The sequence below is a fragment of the Hoplias malabaricus genome, chromosome Y (assembly GCF_029633855.1).
Source record: "Hoplias malabaricus isolate fHopMal1 chromosome Y, fHopMal1.hap1, whole genome shotgun sequence".
NCBI lineage: Eukaryota > Metazoa > Chordata > Actinopteri > Characiformes > Erythrinidae > Hoplias > Hoplias malabaricus.
This window is the reverse complement of record NC_089820.1, coordinates 69,833,333-69,849,775: the sequence shown is the minus strand read 5'-3', so window position 1 is coordinate 69,849,775 and position 16,443 is coordinate 69,833,333. Positions and strand designations below refer to the sequence as shown.

Genomic DNA, 16,443 nt, shown 5'->3' with positions numbered 1-16,443 from the left:
AAATACATTTTTATTCTTTCGAAATTTGAAAGAATCTCCCACCAACAGTCGGGGGTTATTTGTTTGTTTGTTTGTTCCGTACAATGAGGTCTCTCTCGCTCTCTCTCTGGCGACCTCTAGCGTTTGTTTTTGGGAATAGCGGCAGACATGAATAGTGCAGTCTGTTTTTTTGAAGAGTGTCTGTGGTCGGAGCGGAGACCCGCAGCCGGCGGACGGTAAACAACAACGACCTGGCTCCAGCAAGGACACAGCGGGGCGAGGAGCGGCGCTTGGACTCGGAGTGGATTTAAGCCATGGTTCATGGGACTTCACAATGGGGGCACGGGCTCTGAGAGAGGAGGGGGTTTCGCTGCGCAGGACTCGAGAAGGGGGCTGCGGAGGAGGTTTGGAGGAGGTTTTAGGAAGGGATTGGGGGTTAGTGTGGACGTTTTTGTCTGTTTTTTTCCTCTGAATGAACAAATACAGGCGCGGGCTTAGCAGGAGGCTGTGTGAGAATTATTCCGTGTTACACTCGAATAGAAGAGAGAGAGAGAGAGAGAGAGAGACGTGGCTCAGCGGCTCTGTGTCCGGAGATAATCCGGTGTTTTGATGCCAGTCAGAATCCTGAAATAATGCAATGAGATAAAAGACACGGGTCGGGCCCAGAGCTGATCAAAAAGAACTGGAATCTGCGGAGAAACGTTTAAAAGAGCCTCGCGAAATATCGACAAAATTTTTAAGAATATTATTCAGTCTTGAGGTCATTATTACAGTGTTCTTCACGGGCTTGGTGCGCGTGCATGATCCTGCGCGCGTGCACGAGCTCCGTCCTGTACCGTTCTCCGCAGTCCCGTTAGTCCCGGTGTAAGAATGGCCTCCTGGACGCGTGCGGACGGGGAGCGCGAGCCCGAGGCGGCCACTCCGTCTCTGTGCAGCGCGGGCGCGAGCGAGGCCCAGAAGTCAAAGAGCCTCCCGGCGCTGAACGCGAGCGCGCGCGCGACCCCGGAGCCCCAGCACCCTGCGGAGCCTCGAGACCCGGATGGACCCGGGGAGCCACCGCGGAGACCGCTGTTCCGCGCCCCGGAGGCGCGCGGCCCGGCTGTCCTCCGCGTGCAGCTCCTCCTCCGGCGCTTTGTCCGCGCGCTGTTCACGGACTCGCGGTGCTTCTTGTTCTACATGTGTTACCTCACCTTCATCCAGTCGCTCATGGTCTCCGGCTACCTGAGCAGCGTCATCACCACCATAGGTAAGCGGACACTGCTCCACAACTCGGTGAAAAGTTTCTAGAACACTGCTGTGAGGATTTGATGGCATTCAGCCACATGGACCTTTACTGGGAACAGGAGTCTGTGTTGGACGTTTAGTTCTGAATCACAAACCCAGTGCCATAAGCACTGCTCCACCACTGCAGAGAGGCACAGTGCTCATGTGCAGCTGCTCCAGAGTGCGGCCATTTCAGTGCAGGATTTTAGAGAGGTTATAATCAGTATCCACACAGTGCTGACTTCACTCAGTGTTTAGGGCTTATACAGGACACAGCCCAAAGAAGGAGGCCTAGGGCTGAAAGATCAATTCTAGATCAAGTTTTAAATCACAAGCTGAAATTCATCTTAGTCTTTTATTATTCAAAACAACGTCTCAACACCTTTTAAACAGGAATGTTTCACTTATAACAGAATTAGACCAAACAGAGGCAACCAGACGTCTAGTCTCTAGGGGGAGTGGCCTAAGACCCACCTAAATAAATCTGACTGACGCGCACAAGGACCAATCACAGTCTGCAATTTTGGCCTGATGTGTAGAAAGGAGCACGTTGGACCAATACCAGAGCCAGTACAACACGGCACACGCGGAAGTGCGTATGCGCGCATGTACACAGAGCCAATCAGAACGCAGCTGGCAGAACTCTGGCCAGGTTAGTGCACTGATACTGCATCCAGGTGGTGGTGTTTACCTCCAGGAGGCACTACAGAGCGAACTGACATAGATGTGACTTAATAACACTGTTTTAAACCCAGTCTAACAGTCCATCAGCTGTAAAATATAAAATAACGTACAATTTGCAATTAATTCTAAGTATGATGTCAATTTTAAACATCTACAAGACACACAAATGTTGTTCTGCTTCGTAGAAAGTCTCAAATCAACACGACATCTTGAGAAAACAAACAAAAAAAAAAAAAACGAGTCAGGGGAACAGTTGGACCTCGGACATGTGCTTGAATGCAGCATTAAAGTATCAGACTCTCCGTCAGCTTGTGGGCGGAGCATCTGTGGCTGAGACAAGGGGAAGTGTTACACACAAAACCTAAGCCCAAATTTGAGGATTGTCAATGTCCTTGGACTGGACAGTACTGTACCTTGAACCAGTACTGTCAGCTTATATTTACATTTAAACCACTTTTAATGAAATGGCAAATTGTTATCTCTTTGTAATAATTCTTAAATATTTAATTTAATGATGAACAGAGATGAGTGTTTAGGGCCAGAGCCAAAGACTGGAGTGGGGTTTGAAGCACAGATTTGACAACTGTCCTTCAGCTGTCTTTGGACACCTTTGGCTTGAGGCTTACGTTAACCGGCTAAACTAAGACATCTTATTTTGTTGTACACTGTGGTGGTACCATCAAGAGAATATATACCGTACCTTTAATTAGGAACAGCACTGTACCTTACTCTATATTAACTGTGGATGTTAAAGGTGTGTTGATGTCATTTGTACCTTTAAAGATACAAACAGTGTAGTGTATCTTTAAAGATACAAACAGTGTAGTGTATCTTTAAAGATACACTACACTGTCTGTACCTTTAAAGATACACTGCACGGTCTGTAGCTTTAAAGATACACTGCACTGTCTGTAGCTTTAAAGATACACTGCACTGTCTGTACCTTTAAAGGTACACTACACTGTCTGTACCTTTAAAGATACACTGCACTGTCTGTAGCTTTAAAGATACACTGCACTGTCTGTAGCTTTAAAGATACACTGCACTGTCTGTAGCTTTAAAGATACACTGCACTGTCTTTACCTTTAAAGATACACTGCACTGTCTGTACCTTTAAAGATACACTGCACTGTCTGTACCTTTAAAGATACACTGCACTGTCTGTACCTTTAAAGATACACTGCACTGTCTGTAGCTTTAAAGATACACTACACTGTCTGTACCTTTAAAGATACACTGCACTGTCTGTACCTTTAAAGATACACTGCACTGTCTGTACCTTTAAAGATACACTGCACTGTCTGTACCTTTAAAGATACACTGCACTGTCTGTAGCTTTAAAGATACACTGCACTGTCTGTAGCTTTAAAGATACACTGCACTGTCTGTAGCTTTAAAGATACACTGCACTGTCTGTAGCTTTAAAGATACACTGCACTGTCTGTACCTTTAAAGATACACTGCACTGTTTGTAGCTTTAAAGATACACTACACTGTTTGTAGCTTTAAAGATAGACTACACTGTTTGTAGCTTTAAAGATACACTACACTGTTTGTACCTTTAAAGATACACTACACTGTCTGTACCTTTAAAGGTACACTACACTGCTGTACCTTTAAAGGTACACTACACTGTCTGTAGCTTTAAAGATACACTGCACTGTCTGTAGCTTTAAAGATTCACTACACTGTTTGTATCTTTAAAGATACACTACACTGTCTGTACCTTTAGAGATACACTACACTGTCTGTACCTTTAAAGATACACTACACTGTCTGTACCTTTAAAGATACACTGCACTGTCTGTACCTTTAAAGATACACTGCACTGTCTGTACCTTTAAAGATACACTGCACTGTCTGTACCTTTAAAGATACACTGCACTGTCTGTACCTTTAAAGATACACTGCACTGTCTGTACCTTTAAAGGTACACTACACTGTCTGTAGCTTTAAAGGTACACTGCACTGTCTGTACCTTTAAAGGTACACTGCACTGTCTGTACCTTTAAAGATACACTGCACTGTCTGTACCTTTAAAGATACACTGCACTGTCTGTAGCTTTAAAGATACACTGCACTGTCTGTAGCTTTTAAAGATACACTACACTGTCTGTACCTTTAAAGGTACACTACACTGTCTGTACCTTTAAAGGTACACTACACTGTCCGTACCTTTAAAGATACACTACACTGTCCGTACCTTTAAAGGTACACTACATTGTCCGTACCTTTAAAGCTACACTACACTGTCTGTAGCTTTAAAGATACACTGCACTGTCTGTACCTTTAAAGGTACACTACACTGTCTGTAGCTTTAAAGGTACACTGCACTGTCTGTAGCTTTTAAAGATACACTACACTGTCTGTACCTTTAAAGGTACACTACACTGTCTGTACCTTTAAAGGTACACTACACTTTCCGTACCTTTAAAGATACACTACACTGTCCGTACCTTTAAAGGTACACTACATTGTCCGTACCTTTAAAGGTACACTACACTGTCTGTAGCTTTAAAGATACACTGCACTGTCTGTACCTTTAAAGGTACACTACACTGTCTGTAGCTTTAAAGGTACACTGCACTGTCTGTACCTTTAAAGATACACTGCACTGTCTGTAGCTTTAAAGATACACTGCACTGTCTGTAGCTTTAAAGATACACTGCACTGTCCGTACCTTTAAAGGTACACTACACCGTCCGTACCTTTAAAGATACACTACACTGTCCGTACCTTTAAAGGTACACTACACCGTCCGTACCTTTAAAGATACACTACACCGTCCGTACCTTTAAAGATACACTACACCGTCCGTACCTTTAAAGATACACTACACCGTCCGTACCTTTAAAGGTACACTACATTGTCCGTACCTTTAAAGGTACACTACACCGTCCGTACCTTTAAAGGTACACTACACCGTCTGTAGCATGGAAAGTGATGTTCCTTTATTTCTGACAGGGTTCACTTGTAAAAATAAAGGTGCTATAAACTGATCTTTGAGCGATGCCACAAAAGAGCCATTTCTGCTGATACAATTAAGTGGGTAAAGAACTTTAAGATCAAGTGATGGCTTATAAAACCATTAAAAGGTACATTACACTCACATCTCTTCAACAAACACAGTTCTTTATAGAAAAGTGGTTCCTCTCTGGCATCGCACACAGCAATCTTTGTAGCAACTTTATTTTTAAGAGTTTACGTTTTGCGGTGCATTGTGGGATTGTTTGAGTGCACTGAAAAATATCCACGGTGTTTTCAGACACTACAAAAAATGGCAGAGTAGTGCTCAACATGGTGCACTCTATAGTAAATAAAGCACAGGTTCGTATGCAGCATTGGTGTGTAATGACCTTACAGTTTCTGCAGTCTTAAATCCTGTCTAAAATACTGTTGATGGTAATTTAATAGTAATTAGAGCAGTTCTACCGTGTGTAGTTCTCAGAGGGACACTGACTGAGTGCTGCTATGTTTTTGTGTTTATGTTGATTATAGAAAAGCGCTACAACCTGCGGAGCTCCGAGTCCGGTCTGCTGGTCAGCTGTTCCGACATCGGGAGCCTCCTGGTGGTGATGTTCATCAGTTACTTTGGTGGGCGGGGCCAGAGGCCACGCTGGCTCGCCATTGGAGGAGTGTTTATCGCGGTGGGTGCGGCTCTGTTCTCCCTCCCTCACTTCATCTCTCCGCCCTATCAGTTGGAGCCGGTCAACACCACGGGGCGTGGGGAGGGGCTCTGCTCTGCACCCAGTGCTAACAGCAGCCGGCGGGGCGCCCCGGAGGCATGTCCTCACGACCAGGACGACTCTAAGCACACTTTATACGTTGCGCTGTTTATCTGCGCACAGATCCTGGTAGGAATGGGCTCCACTCCCATCTACACCCTCGGCCCCACCTACCTGGACGACAACGTCAAGAAGGAAAACGCCTCGCTCTACCTCGGTCAGTATGAGCAAATATCTACATTACCTGTCCTAAAGTAAACAGTATCAGACATTTTAACCCATAACAGCCCAGACTAACCCTGAAGCTAAATTATGAGAAATATAATTACCTTTTAGAAACACAAATTTGCTTTTATCGTAAGCTTTTCTGTGGCCTCTGTCCTCACCAATACACCCTCACTCTGTAAATGACGTCACACTCTCACAAACTCACACACGGTCATTTGACTGCACCCGGACCTTTCAGTAAGTTTCATGTAAGGACGTCGTGAGTTAAAGTGAGGGATAAAGCAGTGTAAGGAACTTTTCAGACCTTAGAACGGGTTTGCGACACACGTGTCACCACGGGCGACGTATTTTATGGGTTAAATCTAGTCGGTGACTAGAGACTAATGATCTATCACAAGGATCAGTCGTGGAAGATTGTGAAGTTTATTCTTAAAAATCTAATGCAGCAAAACCACTGCAGCATGAGGTGTTTCATTTAATCTGTCTCTGACTTTGACTCCTGGCCTTAAACACACTACAGTGATGATGAAGAAACAATACAGAGTGAGACACTGGTTTGAGGAGAATATAGAGTTGCTTATTTATTTATTTATTTATTTAGATCATGGCTGAATACCACTGCTCATAAAACACAGCTGAATGTCTTAGCTCTTTGAAACATTAAAACTAATCAGACTCGGTCGTCTCCGTCTCGTTTGGTATAAAATGGCTACATGGCCTAATTGTGTTACAGTGTCCCATACGCTGTGTTATCTGTTACTTAACTGAGTGGAAAGCTTCAGAGCTTCGTTCAGGATGAGGGATTACCGGTGCTCGACTTTCAAAGAGCATTCATCATCATCATCACCCTCATCATACCCCTCCTCTTCCCTCTCAGTGGTCACTGCTTAATTTCAGCCCAGACGCTAGATTCCAATCTCAGCTGAGAGCTTGTTTCTGTCAGTCAGCAGCATTTCAGCACGGATTGTCCGTTCTGTGCTGATTTTCAGTGTGATATTCAGTGTGAAATTATTATAAATAAACCATCCAAAGCTCCTCTTTATGACACTGACATGTCTCTGGGTTTGAATTACAGTTCAGTTGTTACTTACACTATGTTTAAAAAGTGTTCTCTATGCAGAATGTGCATATTATAAACAATAATACAGTTATCACCTGCTACCTGCTATATGTATGAGATTTGATATAGGTGTGTGTGTGTGTGTCTGTGTCTCCTTAGCGATCATGTATATGATGGGAGCTTTAGGTCCTGCTGCTGGGTACCTGCTGGGTGGAGTTCTGATCGGGTTTTACGTCGACCCAAACACTGCAGTCAACATTGATCAGAATGACCCACGATTTGTAGGAAATTGGTGAGACACACACAGGAACCACCACCCACACGCACTACACTGAGAAAAAAGAGACTCAGAAAAGCTGTCTCTGTGGTGATACCCTCAGGGGAACTTATACTGTACCTTTAACTAGGGAACAGAATTGAAACATACTCTATATTAACTGTGGATGTTAAAGTCGTGTTGAGTTCATTCGCTCCGTTTCCTCTCCAGGACTTTTATTGTGTTCTTTTATTCTCCACAGTTGTATAATGAAAGATTACAGAGATCCCCCTCTCCTTCTGGAGAAGAGAATGTAATGAACCTTTAGGAAACACAACTGGACTCTAACACCACTGCTGCACCATTAAAGACACACTACACTGTTTGTAGCTTTAGTGACAGTAATGTACCTGTACTGTACCTTTATTTCTGAGAGCACATACACAGTTGTAATTTACTTCTTCTTTCCACAGGGGTGCACTTCTTGTCATTATCTCCTTTACTCAAATATTTAAATAGATATAGCGTACTCATAAAAACAATGCACACAGTCTTTACTATTAACGCACACATGCTTTCTGCCTCATTTATTTGTGAGTTGAGTGTTAGAAAAGAAAACTTTAATTATTCTGGCACAGTGGCTCAGAAGAACAAAGTTCACAAACACCGAGCCCTGACCACAACAGAGCCATAGCACAGCGTTGTTAACTTCTGTACCACCAATCACAAGTTAGTATGTCTCTGTTAGAGTGTTTAAAACCGGGTACACTCAGAGGCCACAACACAAACACGTTCTTCCTGTTCTAATTTTCAAGTCGTACCAGCTACAAAGTATAGCTCATCTTTTCAGTTCCATTGCTGAGTCCAGTGGTGATTTCTCTTTGGGGTTAACTTCATGTTAACAAGCTACGAACATGTGGATCATAAACCTTTCCAGATCTCGCTCTCTCTTTCTCTCTCTCTGCTTCTGGGTTTTTGAGACTTTTTTCAAGTGACCCACATGTTGTTCACTGATTTACTTCGATGCCCATGCCACACAAACTCTGAACATGTATTAGGTTATTAAAAAAAAATAAATGTAACTGACATCGGCTTGTTTTTTCCACAGCACTATGAACAATATTCAGAATTAGAGTAAATGCCACTTCCCTGTTTTGCCTAGAGGCTGGGGGTCTCAGTCCTTGCTGGGAACTTAACTCATAAATATCAGTATTTTTGACCTTGTAAAACTTTGATACAATTTCATTATCTTAGTTTAATGTTGTTTTATTGTATTATGACCCTTTTCTTCATAATGAGCATAAAATGAGCATAATGAGCCAAGTAGGTACTAAATGTGACATGTAAACCCTGCAGAGTGCAGATTGGCCAGAGAGACCTGGCAATCACCAAAAAATGCAGAGCTTCAGCACAAACTCGCTGTGTGAGACATCACATTTTATTTATCCAACTCACAATGGCAACTCATAAAACCATGCCGTGGTCTTTTGTAGAGGTTCAAATGCTCCTGTGAGAACTGGGGAATGGAACGTCTGCGTTGTTGTGGTTTCATGATGTCACCAGTGAAACTGACCAGGGAAAAACACGTTGAGCCGTGCCGAGCCGTGCCAAACCAAGTCGAGCCAATGCCATGCAAAGTTAAAAGTTAAAATTATAACAGCAGCAGCTGGGCTAGACCCTCTGTGTTGCAGCAGCTTGCACCCATCCTTTAATATGAATCATCTCTGTCTGTTCTCCTCTGTTTCTCTGTGGATCTCTGTGGTATAACAGGTTTCTTGTGTTCTCTGTTGCCTTTATTTCTGTTTGATTTTACTCTCTCTCTCTCTGTCTCTTTGTCCATCCCCTTCTCTCTCAGGTGGAGTGGTTTTCTGCTTTGTGCTGTTGCAATGCTCTTGGTGATCTTCCCAATGTTTGCGTTCCCAAAGAAACTGCCCCCTCGCCACAAGAAGAACAGAGGAAAGAAAAAGAGGGTGGAGGACATGACCAGAGATGACGACGTGGTAAAGGCCAAGAGTAAAGCAGTGTCCTCCTCCATGGGCTTCGGCAAAGACATCAAAGGTTAAAATATTTCTGAATATCTAAAATTCAGCCCAAACCAAAGCTTCAGCATGAACATATTTCACTTCCTCACTTTCTCTCTCTCTCTCTCTCTCTCTCTCTCTCTCTCTCTCTCTCTCTCTCTCTCAGATTTACCAAAGGCGGCCCTGCAGATCCTGAGCAACGTGACGTTTCTGTTTGTGAGTTTGTCGTACACCGCGGAGTGTGCCATCGTCACTGCCTTCATCACCTTCATCCCCAAGTTCATTGAGTCTCAGTTTGGAGTTCCCGCCTCCAGCGCCAGTATCTACACAGGTAAAGGGAAGATTCTCTGTTATTATTCTCTTTCCTTTTCTCTGATTGTCTCTGTCTCACTGATCGCCTCTCCCTTGTCCTGCTCTCTCTGCCTCTCTCTCCTTCTGCTGCAGGGTTGATAATAGTGCCGAGTGCTGGAGTGGGGATAGTGTTGGGAGGTTATATCATTAAGAAGCTGAAGCTGGGGGCGAGTGAGTCTGCGAAGCTGGCCATGATCTGCAGCGGAGTCTCTCTGCTGTGTTTCTCCACGCTGTTCATCGTCGGCTGTGAGAGCATCAACCTGGGGGGAATCAACATTCCCTACACCACAGGGTAATTATACACCACCATATCATTCCCCAAATCACCAGGTAATATTGCATCATCATTACATCATCATACTTAATGTGTATGAAAAATCAAAGGCTAAGGAATATAAGACAAACAAGCAGTGTTTCAGACTGCGCTTCTGAGAAAAAACCATGCTCAAGAGGGAAGCACCCAAAGAGCTGTGCACCAGATTGCACTGTGCACGTAACCCTTATTCAGTTCAGGGCGGCGGTGGGTCCGAAGCCTACCCAGAATCACACTCGCTCACACATTCACTGGAGCTGTGACAGAGACACTACCTGCTGCACCACTGTGCCACCCTTTATATTTATTTATTTATATATAAAGTGGATGACACTGAGTAGGAAATAGAAGATAAAATAAATCTGCGAACACTATTTCTAAGTGAATAATCCGGATTTTAGAAGCTGGATTATTGAACACAGCCCACATGATCTGTCCCGCCTCAGCCTATTACAACACAGGGAGTTGCAGAGGTTCTAGACTACACTTCTGTAAAAGTTACTGGCAGGTGCCTTTAAGCCCATGTGCAAGAGATATATATGACTGCTTTCATAACTCCCACGGGATTATACCATTTTACAGTCATGACATTTGGACGGCATGGAGCTGAACATGGGCACAACCATGCAGTGGAAAAGCACCAGTATACAGCCTTCTACATAGTGGGTTTATCTTACTGCATTTATGAGGTTTTGTGGATTCAACTTCAGTTCTCGGAAAAGGTGTGTGGGTCGGTCATATGTGGGTCCTGGGTGAAATGTGTTTGTGGGTTTCTGCTCTGCTTCATTGTTGTGTGTGGTATTAACCCTAGGAAATAATTGAGTGTGCTCTCTCTTTCTCTCTCTCTCTCTCTCTCTCTCACTTTCTTGCATCCCCTTCTCTCTCTTTCTGCCCCTTCTTTTTACCACCCCTTTTTCTTACCTTCTCTCACTCTTTCCCTCCTTCCCTCGATCCCTTCTCTGTTCCCACTTCTCACCAAACCTTTTTTGCACCCCAACCACCTCCCTCCCACTCCCTTCCTCTGTCTACCCTCTACCTTTGCTGTCTCCCACGCCCTCTACCCACCCTTCTCTCTCTCTCTCTCTCTCTCTCTCTCCCCCCCTCTCTCTCTAGTCCTACACTGTCTCTCTCCCATCGCAACCTAACTGGAGGGTGTAATGTAAACTGTGGGTGCAAGATCCATGAGTATGCTCCTGTGTGTGGATCTGATGGAATCACGTATTTTAACCCCTGCCTCGCCGGCTGTAGCAGTGTCTCCAACAACAGCTCAGGAGTGAGAACACACTTTCTCTCTATTTATCTTTCAATTTCACCCCTCTTTTTTATTTCAATCTATACTCTGTCAAAATGGGCCAATAGAAATGCTCCAAACTAAAATCCTGATACATATACAAACATGGAAAGTTACATTCTTCAAGGAGATTAAAGTGTTTTTGTGTGGTTTTATTTTTCCTCCTCAGGTCCGTAATTATTCGGACTGTGCGTGTGTCCAGAGCAGACAGGTGATAACTCCCTCTGGAGGTAACCACGAACTGCAGGTGGTCATTGTGAAAACATACCTGAACGAAAACGGCTTTGCTGTCGCGGGGAAGTGTGAGAGGACCTGTGGGACGCTCATCACCTTCCTTATCTTTCTCTTCATTGTCACACTCATCACCACCTGCGCCCAGCCCTCCGCTATCATTGTCACACTCAGGTACCCTTCCTCTGTCTGTCAGTGCACAAGAAATATTAGTAGGATAGTAATATTAGGATAGTAACGCCGTATATCTGTAGGATAGTAACACAGTAAATGTCTTCTTTCTCTCATCTCTTTCTCTCCCCAACTCTCGTACATTTTCTTGCCTTGTCTTGCTCTTATACACTTCACATGCAAATGTGCATGTTTTTATTTGTTTTTATTTCTCAAGTTTCCTTCTCTCTGTGGCTGTCTGTCTCTAGGTCTGTTGAGGAGCAGGAGAGACCTTTTGCTCTGGGAATGCAGTTTGTTCTCCAAAGGATTCTCGGTATGTAGCATTAAGTATATATGTGTGTGTATGTGACAGCTTGTGTTTGCACCAAAACCTAGTGAGCTGCCTAAGAAGGTAGTGACTCCGTAGGCAGCTGTTAAAATCGGCCTCTGTCCTCATGAGGCATATTACTGAGAGGCTGTAGACAGAGAACCCGATGATGTCACGGGGTCCCACAGCAGCTAGCATCACCTCCGCATACATGAACAAATCAGGCCAAAATAGCAGACATGTGCCATACATTTTACATTATACATTTCTAATAATATTTAAATATATTCATATGAATATTCTATAATCCATGTATTCTAATTTACATGCATTATCATTTGTAATACTACATATTTTGTGTTACTGCTTCGCTTTTGTTAGTGACTATTGTTTTTATTTCAAAAACATGTTGGTAGGTGGACTACTAACGCCACCTACTGGGCAGTTCCTAGCCCATTTTACCAAATCAGAGTCCATGAAAAAGTGAGCGAGTGAAAGTGAACCAGAACATGCACAATCCAAATCTAATGTACCCAATATATTACTAGTTATCACAGACCTGGCACAATTTATAAGAGAACAGTTGAAACTAAACAAAGGTTTTTCCTGATTTCCAGCATATATTCCGACTCCTATCTACTTTGGTGCGGTGATAGACACCACCTGTATGCTGTGGCAGCAGGACTGTGGGGTTCATGGCTCCTGTTGGGAGTATGATGTCACTTCCCTTCGCTTTGTATACTTTGGGCTGGCTGCGAGTCTGAAGTTTCTGGGCTTCCTGTTTATCTTCCTGACGTGGCTGTCATTGAAGCGGCGTGAGGAGCAGACACACTCTCACACTCGACCAGTCTCTCCACTGGACACTGTCAGTCAGCTGATCTGCCACGCGGGGGGGCAGAAAGGTCACGCACGCACACGCTCCTGCCCCGTGTTCTTGCCCCGCCTCCACGAGCATAGCCACACCCCTCCGTCTGCGGGCGGGAACGCACTCAGCCGTGGGAACAGCTGTTCTGGAAACAGCCTGAAAGCAATAACTCCACCCATTAGATCCCTAGAGAAAGTGGTTATATGAAAGAGAACACACACCTGAGTGTACACACACACACACACACACTTGAAGGTCATGTAAGTTTCCAGCTCTCTCCTCGGTCCAGATGTGAAGCGTTCCTCCTAAGAACTGTTGCAGGTGCCTTTTCTTCAGACTCAGGGCCAAAGTTCACTAAAGAAACAATAAACAAAAAACAAACAAACAAATACAACCCAAAAACATTATTCTGCTGTAAGCAGTGTTCCACAATGTTCTGGTGAACACTGAAGTGGGGCGAATGGGAAGAGAACATTCTGGAACATTCTCGAAGGTTGTTTGTTTGTTTGTTTCTGTTAAATCTGTGAACTCTGGCCTATACTCATGCACTGGGCTCAGAAAATCCTGGACTCATACCTCAGTAGGACGAGTACCTCTCTTATTTTCTTCACCCACACACACACACACACACACACACACACACACTTGCTCTTCTCTTCCATGAGGCCAGTATCTCCTCCTCCTTCTTTTTTCACTGACAAACACAAACCTTGCATCAGCAGAAATGAGCCATCTGGCTTTGTGTAAACCCTGACTGATTTTGTTTTTATGTCATTGCAGGAATTATTGCTTTTTGCCCTGAAATCAAGCTGAGTTTTCAGGATAAACAAAAACATCCTTTACACTGAGTTAGTGTTTATGAATTCTGAAAATAAGCCTTTTCATCATGAAACAGTGGTTCCTTATTTTTTTACTGCAGTGCCACCCTTTTGTAGATAAAAATATTTTCAAGCCACATACTCCGACACACACACATACACACATGTCTAGAACCATTGTCCATTCTCTCAACTCCACTGACCACACAGAAGCACTTTGTAGTTCTACAATTGCAGACTGTAGTCCACCGGTTGTTCTGCATACTTTATTAACACTCCTTTCCCCCTGTTCCTCAGCGCTCAGGACCCCCACAGAGCATGTGTGACGTGGTGGTGGATCATTCTCAGCGCTGCAGTGACACTGACGTGGTGGTGGTGTGTTAGTGTGTGTTGTGCTGGTGTAGAGTGGATCAGACACAGCAGTGCTGCTGGAGTTTTTAAACCCTGTGTCCACTCTCTGTCCACTCTGTGAGACACTCCTCCCTCGTTGGTCCACCTTGTAGATGTAGAGTCAGAGACAGTAGCTCATCTGTCGCTGCACAGTGTGTGTCGCTCGTCCTCTAGTCCTTCATCAGTGACACAGGACGCTGTCGGCTGGATGTTTTTGGTCAGTGGACTGTTCTCAGTCCAGACACTGAGGGGTTTAAAAACTCCAGCAGCACTGCTGTGTCTGATCTACTCACACCAGCACAACACTAATACACGTCAAATCACATGTATTTGTATAGCACTTTTTTACAACCGGATGGTGCCACATCACCACCACCACATCACAGCAGCGCTGAGAACGGCCCACCACCCCAAATCATATCTGCTCTGTGATGGTCCTGTGGGGGTCCTGACCACTGAAGAACAGGGTGAAATGGGCATGAGAAAGTACGCAGGGAAACTGCTGGACAACAGTCTGTAACTGTAGAACTATAAAGTGCTCCTTTGCGGTCAGAGGATCTGATAAAATGGATAGTGAGTATAGATACAAGGTCGGTTTTCCTAATCACTCCAGTGATCACTCAGTATTTATTAGCCATGATGCACCCTCAATTTTTGGGAACCACTGATATCGAGGGTGGCTATTGTTTACAAAACATGTCAAATCAGTGAGAATCATAGTGTTTTGTTCTTTTTTTTTTTTATATTATCCCCAGTTGTGTATAAGGGGGGGGCAGCCCACCCACTCAGAGAACGAAGCCAACGAAAATTAAGTTCTCTCTGGGACTCAAGGCACCACCAGGGATTAAACAGATGATCTCCTGCTACTAGGAACAATACTTAGAACGCTACAGGACCCCAGAGCCCCAATGTTTTGTTCTGACAGTAGGGATATATACATGCCCTCGGTCATAAACCAGTACTATACTTTCCTTTTTCGTCTTAACACAAACACAAACACGTTTGGTTCTGTCTGAAGTATTATTCTGACAGTTTTTGCAAAGCTTCATATGTACTGTCTCCTGTATGTGGGGTGACTCTAGAGTGTGATAAGACACACACACACACTCCTCTTTTACACAGCTGACTGGTCACCTGATTAACTGATGGATTAGTTGATCTGTTCCTATCAGTATCAGGAATAATGGACAGCAGAAAGGAGGAATGGACTGGAACTCTAGCTGTAACCGCTCTACTATGCAAATTTCCCCTCTTTCCAAACAGAGACAAATTAAACACAACACATCCCGTCCAAACTGAAACAGCAAGTGAGAGACCAAATGGATTTAGAGAGGTGAAAAAGGAGCAGTGACGACTGCTGATCTGCACTGAGGAGCTGTGTTACACTGGAGAAAAAGAATTCCTACAGAAGGATGAAGTATTGTTTCCAAGTGTTTAAGCACTTTTTTGTTAATTCCGATATTGCAACTCTGTGTTTTAACATCAAAATAAAACATATTTTGATTAAAACACACCATTTTGCATGTGATATTTTTAAAAGTCTTTTCTCAGAGAGTTGGTGGATGCATTCATTCATTCATTGTCTGTGACCCTTACCCTGAGTACAGGGCACACACACTCACACCTACGGACACTTTTGAGTCTCCAATCCACCTACCAACGTGTGTTTTTGGAGCGTGGGAGGAAACCGCAGCAGCCGGAGGAAACCCACACAGACACAGGGAGAGCACACCACTCTCCTCACAGACAGTCACCCGGAGGAAACCCACGCAGACACAGGGAGAACACACCACACTCCTCACAGACAGTCACCCGGAGGAAACCCACGCAGACACAGGGAGAGCACACCACTCTCCTCACAGACAGTCACCCAGAGGAAACCCATGCAGACACAGGGAGGACACACCACACTTCTCACAGACAGTCACCCGGAGGAAACCCATGCAGACACAGTGAGAACACACCACACTCCTCACAGACAGTCACCTGGAGGAAACCCACGCAGACACAGGGAGAACACACCACACTCCTCACAAACAGTCACCTGGAGGAAACCCACGCAGACACAGGGAGAACACACCGCACTCCTCACAGACAGTCACCTGGAGGAAACCCACGCAGACACAGGGAGAACACACCACACTCCACACAGACAGTCACCCGGAGGAAACCCATGCAACCACAGAGAGAACACACCACACTCCTCACAGAACAGTCACCCGGAGGAAACCCACGTAGACCCAGGGAGAACACACCACACTCCTCACAGACAGTCACCCAGAGGAAACCCACGCAGACACAGGGAGAACACACCACACTCCTCACAGACAGTCACCCGGAGCGGGACTCGAACCCACAACCTCCAGGACCCTGCAGCTGTGTGTCTGTGACACTACACTAATAATATACCAATTTACATTTAAAGCATTTGGCAGAGGCTCCAATTCCCAACCATGGATGTTCTCTCACAAAAAATACAAAGAAAGACAG

At 44.6% G+C, this 16,443-nt stretch overlaps 1 protein-coding gene across 1 annotated transcript; it reads left to right on the top strand.

The window, feature by feature from the left end:
* The first annotated feature begins 408 nt into the window (after positions 1-408).
* On the top strand, positions 409-15,408 carry LOC136678319 (solute carrier organic anion transporter family member 5A1-like). Its single transcript, XM_066656331.1, has 10 exons — positions 409-1,225; positions 5,425-5,868; positions 7,099-7,231; positions 9,051-9,253; positions 9,383-9,547; positions 9,661-9,859; positions 10,994-11,153; positions 11,341-11,576; positions 11,822-11,886; positions 12,498-15,408. The coding sequence occupies exons 1-10, from the start codon at positions 850-852 to the stop codon at positions 12,950-12,952; spliced, it is 2,436 nt and encodes an 811-aa protein (XP_066512428.1). The 5' UTR covers positions 409-849; the 3' UTR covers positions 12,953-15,408.
* Positions 15,409-16,443: the final 1,035 nt, after the last annotated feature.

Excerpts from the sequence above, each read along its gene's own strand:
- LOC136678319 (XM_066656331.1), top strand. The coding sequence starts at position 850 with ATGGCCTCCTGGACGCGTGCGGACGGGGAGCGCGAGCCCGAGGCGGCC. Across the intron at positions 1,226-5,424 it reads CAGCGTCATCACCACCATAG|AAAAGCGCTACAACCTGCGG; the intron begins GTAAGCGGACAC and ends TGTTGATTATAG. Across the intron at positions 9,548-9,660 it reads CAGCGCCAGTATCTACACAG|GGTTGATAATAGTGCCGAGT; the intron begins GTAAAGGGAAGA and ends CTTCTGCTGCAG.